This window comes from Aquarana catesbeiana, linkage group LG04, assembly GCF_042186555.1.
Source record: "Aquarana catesbeiana isolate 2022-GZ linkage group LG04, ASM4218655v1, whole genome shotgun sequence".
Lineage (NCBI taxonomy): Eukaryota > Metazoa > Chordata > Amphibia > Anura > Ranidae > Aquarana > Aquarana catesbeiana.
Window position 1 is genome coordinate 314,278,304 of NC_133327.1, and position 14,674 is coordinate 314,292,977.

Sequence of the window (14,674 nt, forward strand, 5' to 3'; positions counted from 1 at the left end):
TGATCTTTCTTTACACCACACATATATATATATATATATATATATATATATATATATATATATATATATATATATATATATATATATATATATATATATATATATATATATATATAAATATTTTACAATGTACTAGTGTTGTTGTTTCCTTAATTGGAAATATTTCAAACATGCTATTTTCCTATATTGATTTCTTACCTTGTTCTATGTCCAGAGAATAGCTGTCTATCTGCAAATTGAGTAATTGCGCTGCATAAATGCAAAACTCTTCTAAAATGCAATGGACGGCCTTGGTAACATTATAGGGCAATGGTTTAGCAAATTTAAGTTTGCTGTTAACAATCACGCTCCCTTTCTTGAAGTTGAGGATTTCAAGGTTTTTAAATCCAGTGAGATTGGACTGCAGATACGGGAGCAGCTGTAAGAAACACCGTACAATTATTTGAACACAAAAAATTGTTTGTTTACACTTGACAATTATTGCTTTTGTTAGTCACTGTCAGTTAGATATTGTTTGAGCTACCATGTTCTTCTAATATTCTTCTAATATTGATTTGTGTATTTGCTGTAAATCTTAAATTAGTTAAAATTAATGTAAGAATGTCGTACATTTCTCTAGTTAATTTATCTCAGTCATTGGTTGTCTTAATTTTGAAGCCTATTAAAACCTTAAAACAGAAATTGAATATATTGGAGCCTAGAAGTTCCTAGATGTAGTGGTTGCATTAATTATATCATGTTTTTTCCCTTTATTTTTACCTGCTAATCCTGTGCATAACACACTTAATGTTGTAGGATGGCTATGCTCACTTTCTCTACTGTGCCTTTTGAGGGAGCCATGTTTGTCACCAAGGCTGGAATTCAATCTTCCTTTCTTCATCTTCATTACATTGGCAAAGAAGGAATACTGCAATTCTAGCAAGATCAACAGATATTTTCTATGTTTGCTAAAATGTTCTTAGCATGAAAAGAGAAAATTAATGCAGCCACTACATCTAAACACCAATATCCATTAATTAAAAAAATAGTTTAATGTTAAACTCTCTCTCTTGGGATTCTGTCTAGAAAATAGAGAAACACAAATGTGAATCATGCAGGCTCTATTGCATTGCTCAATAATATCGATCTAACACTAAGGGCTTGTGACAGAAGGAGAGACCAGACTGAGACAGTTTCTTTTTGTCACAGATTTAGCCATTTCATCCTCTGTGCTTTAGCAACAGTGATAATATGGTTGGCTCCCTTTAATCTATTTTGATACATGTCACTATCAGATACACTTTCAGTTTCCTTGTATGTCCTATATGCTGATTTTTCTCCTTTATTATCTTAATTATGTCTGTTGTGAACTATATTATTTTTTAAATTCCATTTGCTCCTACTAATTTGCCCTCACATATAATTCAGTTGCCTCCAGGATGCTACACTTTAATAGTGCCCACTAATTACAAACTCCTGCAATTAAGGTTTTGTTCTAATATTAAACCAAAGACATTGGTGATCACTAGACCCCATCTCAACTCCCAATGAATGCCCATTTGTTGGTACCAGGTCTAGAATAAGATCTCCTCTGTCTGGACTAATTTCTAACCCCCTTTCAATGCCTCCAACATATTTCTGTTCCTGCATGTAAGCACAGTTTGAAAATTTAATTTAATTTGTCCAGCTTGTTGAAGGCACCAATTATTAAATGCTTATCACTGATTTGTCATTTGAGTTATCGAATCAATAAACAGGTTATCATAATTGCTCTCTGGCTTGTAGATGGTTGGGTTTGAAATAATGTAAGCTTTTCGGTAGTTTTTACATAAAAAAAGGTAACTCTACTTCCCCTGTTTCTTTCTGTGTCATTAATGTATAGTGTGTACCCTGGAATAGGTATTTCCCAGTCAGTAGAATCCCTGAACCATGTCTTTGTAATTGCAACAAAGTTTTCTTTCTATACATGGGTGAGGCCCCAACTGGATGCTCTTATTGCCCATTGCATTGCGATACAACTTTTAGGAAGCATAGGCTGGAACAATGGCAGTGATTCCCAGAGACCTAACATTAGTAAACTTGAATCTGACACAACTTTCCAACTTTTCCAACTTTTTCGCACATTACAGTTGTAAACTCTATCGTGTTTCTGAACTGTTAAAATCTTTTGTTACTCTTTTCTTGTTATGTTGAAAAACGAAATAAAAGCTTTTTAAAACTAACGATTGCCATACATTATATGTTTTTCTTATTCAATTTCCTTTAAATTTACCTTCAAGTATACAGTTCAAGGGCCTGCCTGAAGGCATACAAATTGAAAGTGTTTAGGTTTACCTCACATTATATTGTTTTGGTAAATCTAAAGGAAAATTTTATAATTTATGGCCAGGCTTACAGTGATATTTTAATACTCTGAAAGGACAGACAAACATAAAGAGTAATGTACAGTATGTCTTATTAACAGTATCAGCCCTGAAGAATATGAAAATATTAGCAAATAGTACTTTGCTCTCATGTATAAAAAAAAAAACATTGATAGTATAGGAATACAGTTTGGATTTCAATAATAAATATTTACCCACCAGGTGCAGGAACTGATGTTCAAGTGTTTTGTATTCTGGGGAACTTTTATTGAACAGGTCTTCAGAAAATGGCATATTAGTCACCCTAAGGCTGAAGAACACAACAAGCTCTTTTCCTCTACCAGTAGAAATGTCTGTAGTGGAAATTAAATGGTCCAGGGAGGAAGAGGCTGCTGTATAATTTGGGGGAATTTCTGGACTTGACATTGAAATTTTACTATCTTCTACCTCTGTGCTCAGTATATCTGTGTTCATATCATAAGCTTCAATTCCTGAGACTGTGGATGCATCCTCTTTATAAGTGCTCAGTATACTTGTGCTCAGTATACCTGTGTCCATATCATGTGCTCCATTTCCTAAAACTGTGGAAGCATCCTCTTTATAAGTTTCTGTAAAACTGGATTCTTGTACAGAAGAACTTATCATAGTTGTAACTGTTAAAGTGGTAGTATCTTCCAGGGTAGTAGAGATGCTTGTATCTTCATATTCTAGAGAGTTCTCTATTACCACTGATCGATCTGTTGATAAGGAAATTATAGCGGTTGGAGTAATTTCATCAAATAATGTAATGACTTCTGGAGTAGTTTCTTCAAGTTCTAAAATTTCTTCTGGGGTAGCATTTTCAAGTCCTGCAGTTACTTCTGTAGCAGTGTCTATATGTACTTCCATAACTTTTGTTGTAAAGTCTTTGGTCACTTCCAAAGTTATGTCCTTGACAATTGCAGCTTCTTCTAAAGTACTGTCTGCAAGCACTTTTATTGTTTCTGGTGTTGTGTATTCAGATTGTGCTATGATTTCACGAGTTGTTTCTTCGCCTACTTCTTTTGCATCCAAGCTAGTCACTTTTTTGGGTGTAGTTACTTCAAGTGTTTCTGTAACTGCTGGACCAGTGATGGAACTAATTGGTCCATAGCCAGTGGGAAGTTCAGATGGTGCTACAGTCAAAAAAGCTGATTCCATCTCTTGGGCAGTGGACACCGACACATCTGAATCTAAATAAGCAGGTAATGTTTTAATAGTTCCAATGGTTACTGCTTCAGTGGATGAAATATGTTCCTTGAAATCATCTGAATGATCTATACCTGTAATAAAAAATAACATTAAAACATTTGTTGTATTAGCATTATTCTTAGTTGTTGTGTGTTCATTTTTATTATTATAAACTGGAGGAAAATAAGTAAAAGAAAATCAAAAGTCAGGGTTTCATCATGATTTCCACTGTATTTTTAATTATACCTACAAAGTTTTTTTTTTTTTACCAAAAACAATTCTATTAGCTTTAATTTGTCTTTAATATAACATTTGTGAGTGCTTGTACAATTGTGGTGGGAACATTAGATTGTAATGTAGAAACTGAAATCTCTACTTGCCTCTACTGAAAGCCATTTACTGGACTTCTTTAACAAAAATATACAGTGTGTATATTCTAGTCCACAGTATTTATCTTTACAAATTGTACAATGGTGTATCCTTTTAACATCATGTTTTTTATTTATTTATTTTTATAGTAATTTTAAAAGCAAATTAGAAAAGAGCTCATATCATATTATTACAAATGTCATTCCATCATATTGGCAAGACAAAAACTAGTGAAAGATAAAGCATTAGCGATTGAAACTAAAAGAATCTTTCTTTTTTCACACAATTAAGCATCTGTTCAAATGTGTGATTGTTGTCCTTCTGTGTCTTTACCACTCATATCCACTGAAAAAATAAATTCATGCACAGTCTGTAATTTCAAATGTCCTTGTCAATAAATCACTTCTAAAAAATGTGAGATAAAATAAATGAATGCATTGAATCCATCTCATAAATATTAAACACACCACTCTTTATTAAGTTTATCTTTAGTAATCATACAATATTTATTTAATCAAGTCAAGGACATAATCAGCTTAATTTTTTAGTTAAATCACAAAAATTCCAGACTTTAATGGCCAACTTTTGATTGTTATGGTACACGTGTTAAAGTATATTCACCTGTAAATAATTTTGAGGGTTTTTTTTTTGCTTTAGTTCTTCCACATTTTTTCAAATCAAATTATCTATACTTTATCTCCCTCAGGCTTCATGTACACTAGCCTACGCTGGCAGCTCCTAAACTTGAGTTTAGGAGCTTTTGGTGTGTTTTTGCCAAAGCTCCTAAACTCAACTCCATAAAGGCCTATATATCCATGTACACATAATGGGTTATTTACGAAAGGCAAATCTGCTTTGCACTGCAAGTGCACTTGAAAGTACACTTGGAAGTGCAGTCGTTCTAAATCTAAGGGGTGGATCTGAGTGGAAGCTCTGCTGATTTTATCATCCAATCATGTGCAAGCTAAAATGCTGTTTTTTATTTTCCTGTCTTGTCCCCCTTGGATCTACAGTGACTTTACTTCCAAGTGCACTTTCAGTACAAAGTGGATTTTCCTTTAGTAAATAACCCCCATAGGCTTTTAGCATAGTTTAGGAGCTGCCGCGTTTAGGTGAGCTTCAACCTCCATCTCCTGAATGCAGAAGAATCATTTTCAGAATAGGAGCGTTTTGACCACCGCCATGGGAAAACGCTAAACGTGGCAAAATCATGTCACATTTGTAGGCTAGTGTACATGAAGCCTTAGGAAGCTGTCTGATTTCTGCTAGTCCACCTTCTGATTATCTTTTGTGGTATCTCTGAGTCACTAAAAAACGTTATACTTTTAAACTTATAATTCATAACTTGTGCTGCTGAAACAGATAGTTTTCTCTTTGAGAATGACTCCAGGAAAGACATCTGTCTGTTTGTAAATTCTCTGGAACCTGCAACACTTCAGCTTGTGACTCTGCAAATAAAAGGGTGGTGCAAAGTGGTACATACAAGGTTAGTCTCTTCCTTCCATTTTCTCAATGTGACAATAAAAAGATCAGCCCTGACAGTGGAAAGGACCAACTATTTTTACAGTTGAATCATCATCATGACGGATGATACACCTGAAAGTTGTACCTGTAAGATCAAGTAATGAACAGCAACTTCTGGGGTCGATTTCCCAAAGGCATATATTTGGTTCACATAGTAAGGGAATTTTCCCATAGTCTAGTGCATAGTTGAAGCTTTGATGACTTCCATCATCCACTTATGTGCAAGAAAAAATACTGTTTTTTTTTTAGTTTTTCTTTCACGTGATTAGATAATTTTTTTTAAAAGTGAATGCTCATCACATAAGTGAAAATCCCATTTCAAATTAAGAATTCACTTTGCAAAGTGAACATGCCCTATGCCATAAGTAAATTCACCAATCTATATATTATACACACACGCTTATTTTAAAGTATGTAGGCTTTCGTTGTTGATCTCCTTTTAAAAAGAGTAGCTACCCGTCTAGCAAGCTGATTCTAGCTTCAGTACTTTAGTCAGAAACCTGGAAAATGCTCTCAGCCTGTGAAGCCAGACCCTGATTTACATACTTCATACATTCAAGTAAGTGGATTAGAAAGCTTGACTATTGGGAAACTAGAATTTTCAGGAGATCAGCATTAGCAATGGCAGCACTCATATTTTTCTCATGACTTGTTTACTTTAATGATTTATCCTCTTATTTAAAAGAGACATTGATAGAAGCAAATGTAATATTATATCATGTATTTGTTATAGCTGATATCTCTTCTATATTAGGATTATAATGTCCCTTAAGAATACTAGACCTACCTTCTTGTTTTCTGAACTATTATGTGGCTTATTTTGAGCCCATCACTGATTATTTCTGCAGTTACAGTTTTTTTTCTAAATTGTTGGTATCATGGATGATGGGAGCAAAATAATGCAAACATAAATAAAGCTATTTGTTAAAACTTACTATGTGATAAGTAGGTTATCTGTTATAAGAAAATAATTATCAGTTAAAGAAAACTTTTTCCTTATTACTTTGGTTTGCTGGTTTCCATTTACATTACTGCAGCATTGGTGTAAAGGGCCCTCCGAATCTCTACAGCACTACATAGAAGTTATATTAGACCTAACTTACTTACTGAAAACACACATAACTCTGACAGCAGCAATATCAGCAGAACCTGTTTACAATAAGAAAACCACTATATACAGCAAGGCTCTTTTCAAAAGTTGGAACCTTTATTCAAAGTGGCTGATTAGGTTTCATCTTAAAAATCAGGCAAGGAATCTATGTTGCTATGAGCAACATATTTCTTTTGCTCCACTTTACTTTATACCAATTTTTATTCAAGTCAGACACTGTGTCTCATAGTTGAATACAGAATGGTAAGGCCTCTAAAGGCACATTATACATAATAACAACATTTACCACATATGCTACATATACATATAGTACGCATAGTGGCAGAAAGGCCTCCAAATGACTAGCTAAAGGGTAAAGAATTGGGGGTACTGAATATACTATAGTATATATAGTAACACAATTTTTTGTAACTTCACAACTCAAACATATCTCTTTCTTTGGCTTCTAACAGTACTTTTTTTTTGGCTGTCAATTCTGCCAACCCACACCTAGCTTATCTCTTCCTGCCCGAAACATCAGTACAATTTTCCTAATGGCCAGTTTTAAATGGCAGTTTGAAAGCCATCTAAAATTGAAGCTGGACAAATTGACATAAATAGCTTAATATCTTCTCTTTTCATATAGTAGCAGGGATCAAACAATGGTTTGTCAGAGTTTAACCTGAAGAAGATGGCAGTGGCAAGATATGACAGCTTACGTTAGATGGGGGGGGGTCCTCCATATGTAAGAAGGATAAATTGGAGGAGGGAGAAGGTGGGGGCTTGAAAGGATAATGGTATAAATGGGGGGGGGGGTTTGGGGGGGAAGAGAGGGAGTGGTTAAGATGGGACAATGAATCCCCCAAGGGCTCACGGAGTAAGGTGGAGGTATTTATAAATAGTTGAGGCTGAAATGTTTAGAGGGGAGTACATAACAGAGCCAGGGTTCACAAATTTGGAGAAATTTGAGTTATGAGCCAGTAAGAACACTGGATAGTTTCTCATTACCAAACAACATTTATGTGCTCTTTTACTTTCGACAAATTGACTATAATCTTTCTCCAAATTTTAGCAATAATTTGTTTGGTGGCTAGGAAGATAAAGGCCAGGTTTTGATGTGAAGTATTGAATCTCAGGTCTGCATTGTGTAAAAGAACTATCCAGGGGTCACTTGGAATAGTGATATGAAATAATGTTTTATTTAGGTTATATATTCAGGTCCAAAATGGAAGGAGAACAGTTCTGAAGTAAATTAGAATTTAGGGAGGAGGGTCATCGTTACAGGATTGATGTGACCTATCCAAGACAGAGAGAGGATAAAAAAAAAAAAAAAAAAAAAAACTTTTCAACTTTCAATTTATATGCCATACAAGTCTTTGTCACTTACAAAGAAATACTGACTATTATATATAAATGCTATTTAAGGATTGTAAAAAAAAACATTAGAATTTACTGGCCAGGAGGTCAATTTCTCTTAGCCCTCATTCTTATTCTCAACAATTCTCTTCCTCATCTAATGGGACTAGCCACCACCTTCAGTCAAATGTACCTACTGTTCAGCAGGGATTTGAAGATTGTGTACAATAGCTGAAGAATTTGATACATTGTCTGAAGACTTTGATACATTGTTTGAATATTCACTATTTGCACTACTGAACTTATTTTGTGTTTGGACTTTTTATACACATATTATATTATCATGTTGGTGCTCAGTTGAAATCACTTTTGCATGTTTGCACTTCATTAGGGAAGGAGCGCGGTTTAATCAATTTAATATTGATTTTTACTGTTCACTTCATACCTCCTACACAATAGCAATGTGGAATATGGCTGCAATGGATGAGTTCCATCATCCCTAATAAATGGAAATGGAGAAATCCCTCAGGGGGTGGGACTATAGCGGCACTGGTAGCATACTTCTCAGCACATACATGGGCAGAACCATAATGCGACTGCACTCACCCAGATTTTTGAGTGATAAATCTTATTGTGAAGCTTATGAACATGCAGCAGCGGGCCATGCGTTGTTATTCCCTGACACCCAGCTCGATGTGAACACTCAGAACAGGCCCACAGAGATTCCTCCACAATGCGGTCTGAAGAGTCGGGTACTGTGTGATGATAGAAGATGGATATAATCCCAAATGGGAACTTGGATCTGAAGAGGGAAATGTCATGTAAATGTACGTGTTAATGCACCCAAATATGCAGATGCATGGTAACATGTATACCACAGAAAAAATCCCCCATGAGTCAGCAAGTACCTACAGTGGAACCACTCTATAGTGCGGAAAATCACTGCACCGACATAGTCCAGACAAAGATAGTCCTGAGTCAGTTGTTTGGTGATGAAGCCAGGTGGTCAGTATTTCCAATCTGAAAAAGCGAGTCCACACTGGAAAATATGTGTATATGAATAGCGATGTGGGATACATGTATATCCACTGCGATCACTGCCATCGCAGGATACTCATGAATACAAATCCATACATAGTGTCATAAACGATTGTGGAGAGGGGGCTTACCCTGCATGAGCTTCAGAGAGATAGATACCCATCCAGCCGATCAAAGAACCCTGTGTGCAGACAGCTGCTACCTACCAAGTACCTACCTGTGGGACCACTGTATAGTGCAGAAAATCACTGCACCAACATGGCCCAAACTGAAGATAGTCCTGAGTCAGTTGTTTGGTTATGAAGCCAGGTGGTCAGTATTTCCAAGCTCAAAAAACGAGTCCACACTAGAAAATATATACGTATGAATGACAATATGGAATACATGTATATCCACTGCGATGACTGTCATCGCAGGATACACATAAATAAAAGTACATACATATTGTCATAAATGAGTTTGGAGAGGGAACTTACCCTGTATGAGCTTCAGAGAGATCGACACACATCCAGCCAATCAGAGAATCCTGTGTGCAGACAGCTGCTACCTGGATGCTTAAGAGGGAGGGAGAGCCAATGAGGGCTCCTCCACAGGTGATCTCTCAAGCATCATCAGTTGTCAGGCAGCAATGCCTGCAACAGGAAGTGGATTCAACATCGAGGGCTGGTTATACCAAGCCTCAATGTGACTGCAGCCAAGGATGGATTAACCCATGAGGGAGCACTGCAAACATTGCAGCAAGCTGGATGTAGTAGCACATCCATGGGCAGACTGGTGGGCCACCCCAAGACATTGGATGGCCCAGGTGCACTGGGCGGGAGCTGTACAAAGATGTCAGGGGAGAAGACAGGGATGGCTAATGATCCTCTGATGCATGGAAAGATGACCGATAGTTGCAGTGGCAGAAATAACGATCGGCTCATGCATTTACAATATGGAGAGCAAAAATAAAAATAAAAAATCCAATGATCAGTTGGTTAGCAGACATCATATATACAAATATTAAAAGCAGTGGCGAAACTATAGGGGTCACTGCAGTTGCACTTGCGACTGGGCCCTGCTGTTCTGCCACTGTGGGGGGGGGGGGGGGGGCAAGGCCCAGCATCTCCCCCTGCACCTCTGACTGTCCATTTAGAATGCAGTGGGGGGAGGTGGGAGGCAACGATCGGCAGCTCTATGTTGCCCGTGGGTGGTGGGATCTCTTCCTGAGTCTATACAGAGGAGAGGGGAAGGGCCTCTGAATCGAGCATTTAGCAGTTTCACTCTTTAGTGTACAAGTGAGTCGGCTCTGCTTGTACACTGTTACTGATACATGATCATGTCAGAGTCCACTGTAAACACTGGGGAAGAGAACTACTAGCCTCAGGGAGATCCCACCGCCTGTGGACACTATAGAGCTGCCAATCGTCGCCTCCCACCTCCCCAGCCCAGGTACACGGGGAACCCCTGGAAGGGGGGCGGTTCTCTGGAGACACTAAGGTAAAGGGGATTCTCTGGGGACACTAATGTAAGGGGGGGCTCTCTGGGGACACCAATGTAAGGGGGGCTCTCTGGCTGGGGACACTAATGTAAGGGGGGGCTCTCTGGGGACACTAATGTAAGGTAGGGGCCCTCTGGGGACACTGATGTAAGGAGGGGCTCTCTGAGGACCCTGATGTAAGGAAGGGGCCCTCTGGGGAACCTGATGTAAGGGGGGCTCTCTGGGGACCCTGATGTAAGGAGGGTCTCTCTGGGGACCTTGATGTAAGAAGGGGCTCTCTGGGGACCCTGATGTAAGGAGGGTCTCTCTGGGGACCTTGATGTAAGGGGAGGCTCTCTGGGGACCCTGATGTAAGGAGGGGCTCTCTGGGGACCCTGATGTAAGGAGGGGCTCTCTGGGGACCCTAATGTAAGTAGGGAGGCTCTCTGGGGACCCTGATGAAAGGGGAGGCTCTCTGGGAACCCTGATGTAAGGGGAGGCCCTCTAGGGACCCTGATGTAAATAGGAAGGCTCTCTGGGGACCCTGATGTAATGAGGGGGGGCTCTGGGGACCCTGATGTAAGTGGGGGATCCACACCCAGATATGTAATGATTATATATATGTATATATATATGTATATATATATATATATATATATATACGAACACACACACACACACACGTTATATACATGTGTATGACTTTCTTTACTTCGCTGCTATGGGCTCTAGCCTGAGATCTTTTGTAGACCCAGCAACGCCCCTGGTGGGGGCCCTTCATGGTTTCTTGCACCAGGCCCCTGAAGATTCTAGTTACGCCTCTGATTAAAAGATATCCATCTTCTAATGTTACCATGCATCTGCATATTTAGGTGCATTAACACATACATTTACATGACATTTCCCCCTTCAGATCCAAGTTCCCATTTGGCAGTCGCATTATGGTTCTGCTCGTGTATATTCTGATAAATATATTTGGATATCAATATGTAATTTTATCTTGCAGAAAGTTGTATGCACTGTATATTGAAGACACCTCTGAAGAAGGAGTCCTGAAATGAGTTAGATGTCTGTATCTAATCGTTCCTATATTCATGTATGTTTGTCATACACCATTTTCACTTGATATTTTGTATATGTACAGTTTGTAATAAAATTTGATATTTTTACATTCTTACTACCTCTTTGACTTTAATCTACCAGTGCCACTATAGTCCCACCCCCTGAGGGATTTCTCAATTTCCAACACAATAGCAGGCATGTGAATCAGGCACCTAAAGATGCCTATGCATATGTTCACATACCCTATATGTTCCACACTTGTAGACTGTGTTTCAAGAGCCCCTGGAACATCTTCCATTAGAATGGGAACATCACCGCTAGCTACTATACCAATACATTTCATACCACACCACTGGGCCACTGCTGTGCTGTGCAATATCAGTGATTAATGAGGAAAAAAATTAACTTAAGTGATTTTAGCAAATGGCTGCAATATAACAAAGAGTGAAAAATTTAAGGGGGTCTGAATACTTTCTGTTCCCACTGTATGTATTGCGGTCAGCAAGTGGTTAGAGAGACAGGAAAGACAGTCAAAGTAACATTTGTGCACAGCAATCTCTTCTTGCTTCTTTCTATAATTGTACACACAGCACCCCATATTGACAGAAAAACACAGAATTGTTGACATTTTTGCAGATTTATTAAAAAAGAAAAACTGAAATATCACATGGTCCTAAGTATTTAGACCCTTTGCTGTGACACTCATATATTTAACTCAGGTGCTGTCCATTTCTTCTGATCATCCTTGAGATGGTTCTACACCTTCATTTGAGTCCAGCTGTGTTTGAGTATACTGATTGGACTTGATTAGGAAAGCCAAACACCTGTCTATATAAGACCTTACAGCTCACAGTGCATGTCAGAGCAAATGAGAATCATGAGGTCAAAGGAACTGCCTTAAGAGCTCAGAGACAGAATTGTGGCAAGGCACAGATCTGGCCAAGGTTACAAAAAAATTTCTGCTGCACTTAAGGTTCCTAAGAGCACAGTGGCCTCCATAATCCTTAAATGGAAGATGTTTGGGACGACCAGAACCCTTCCTAGAGCTGGCCATCTGACCAAACTGAGCTATCGGGGGAGAAGAGCCTTGGTGAGAGAGGTAAAGAAGAACCTAAAGATCGCTGTGGCTGAGCTGCAGAGATGCAGTCAGGAGATGGGAGAAAGTTGTAGAAAGTCAACCATCACTGCAGCCCTCCACAGGTCGGGGCTTTATGGCAGAGTGGCCTGACGGAAGCCTCTCCTCAGTGCAAGACACATGAAAGCCCGCATGGAGTTTGCTAAAAAAAACACCTGAAGGACTCCAAGATGGTGAGAAATAAGATTCTTTGGTCTGATGATGACCAAGATAGACCCTTTGCTCAGTATTTAGTAGAAGCACCCTTTTGATCTAATACAGCCATGAGTCTTTTTGGGAAAGATGCAACAAGTTTTTCACACCTGGATTTGGGGATCCTCTGCCATTCCCCCTTGCAGATCCTCTCCCAGTTCTGTCAGGTTGGATGGTAAACGTTGGTGGACAGCCATTTTTAGGTCTCTCCAGAGATGCTCAATTGGGTTTAAGTCAGGGCTCTGGCTGGCCCATTCAAGAACAGTCACGGAGTTGTTGTTAAGCCACTCCTTCATTATTTTAGCTGTGTGCTTAGGGTCATTGTGTTGGAAGGTAAACCTTTGGCCCAGTCTGAGGTCATGAGCACTCTGCAGAAGGTTTTCATCCAGGATATCCCTGTACTTGGCCGCATTCATCTTTCCCTCGATTGCAACCAGTCGTCCTGTCCCTGCAGCTGAAAAACACCCCCACAGCATGATGCTGCCACCACCATGCTTCACTGTTGGGACTGTATTGGACAGGTGATGAGCAGTGCCTGGTTTTCTCCACACATACCACTTAGAATTAAATCCAAAAAGTTCTATCTTGGTCTCATCAGACAAGTGAATCTTATTTCTCACCATCTTGGAGTCCTTCAGGTTTTTTTTAGCAAACTCCATGCGGGCTTTCATGTGTCTTGCACTGAGGAGAGGCTTCCGTCGGGCCACTCTGCCATACAGCCCCGACTGGTGGAGTGATGGTTTACTTTCTACAACTTTCTCCCATCTCCCGACTGCATCTCTGGAGCTCAGCCACAGTGATCTTTGGGTTCTTCTTTACCTCTCTCACCAAGGTTCTTCTCCCCCAATAGCTCAGTTTGGCTGGACAGCCAGCTCTAGGAAGGGTTCTGGTCATCCAAAACGTCTTCCATTTAAGGATTATGGAGGCCACTGTGCTCTTGGGAACCTTAAGTGCAGCAGAAATTTTTTTGTAACCTTGGCCAGATCTGTGCCTTGCCACAATTCTGTCTCTGAGCTCTTCAGGCAGTTCCTGACCTCATGATTCTCATTTGCTCTGACATGCACTGTAAGCTGTAATGTCTTATATAGACAGGTGTTTGGCTTTCCTAATCAAGTCCAGTCGGTATAATCAAACACAGCTGGACTCAAATGAAGGTGTAGAACCATCTCAAGGATGATCAGAAGATATGGACAGCACTGAGGTAAATATACAGCATATATGTCACAGCAAAGGGTCTGAATACTTAGGCCCATGTGACATTTCAGTTTTTCTTTTTTAATAAATCTGCAAAAATGTCAACAATTCTGTGTCTTTCTGTCAATATGGGGTGCTGTGTGTACATTAATGAGGAAAAAAATGAACTTAAATGATTTTAACAAATGGCTGCAATATAGCAAAGAGTGAAAAATTTAAGGGGGTCTGAATACTTTCCGTCCCCACTGTATATTAAGTGTACCACCAAGTAGACATATATCTGTGTGTATACATACATATAAGGTGTGTAAGCTGTGTGCATTAGGCAAGGATAAATCCACCCTACCAAGTGACCATAAAAAGTGACATGTGCTTGAAAATACAGGGAAAAATCAGAGTAAAAAGTGTATCTATAAATTTCAACTGATGCTAATAATGTCCATCAATCCACAAAAAACACACAATGTGGTAAATTTCAAAATGTAAACATAATATGACTGCTAAAAGTGTTGTCTAATAATGAATCACCAAATATTAAAATTATGGAAAATTAGTGTCCATATAAAGTGATGAAGTGCTTCTTCAAATTAGCGACAGTTTATCCAATAGTAAACAGTGAATGTGCCAAAACAAACTCCCCTCTTGTGCCTTCACTCACCAGAGCGCTTCACCCCTGCAGGGGTACAAGCGTAAAGTGTAGATGG

At 38.9% G+C, this 14,674-nt stretch overlaps 1 protein-coding gene across 2 annotated transcripts in view; it reads right to left on the minus strand.

Annotated features, from left to right (window-relative positions):
* The window catches only part of IMPG1 (interphotoreceptor matrix proteoglycan 1), a 439,262-nt gene that overhangs the window by 111,074 nt on the left and 313,514 nt on the right, over positions 1-14,674 (minus strand). For both annotated transcript variants that reach the window (XM_073626835.1, XM_073626834.1), the window contains exons 13-14: positions 2,562-3,643; positions 199-418 (exon numbers count right to left, since the gene is read on the minus strand). In XM_073626835.1, coding sequence (XP_073482936.1) covers positions 199-418; positions 2,562-3,643 — 1,302 coding nt within the window. The remainder of the gene's footprint in view (positions 1-198; positions 419-2,561; positions 3,644-14,674) is intronic.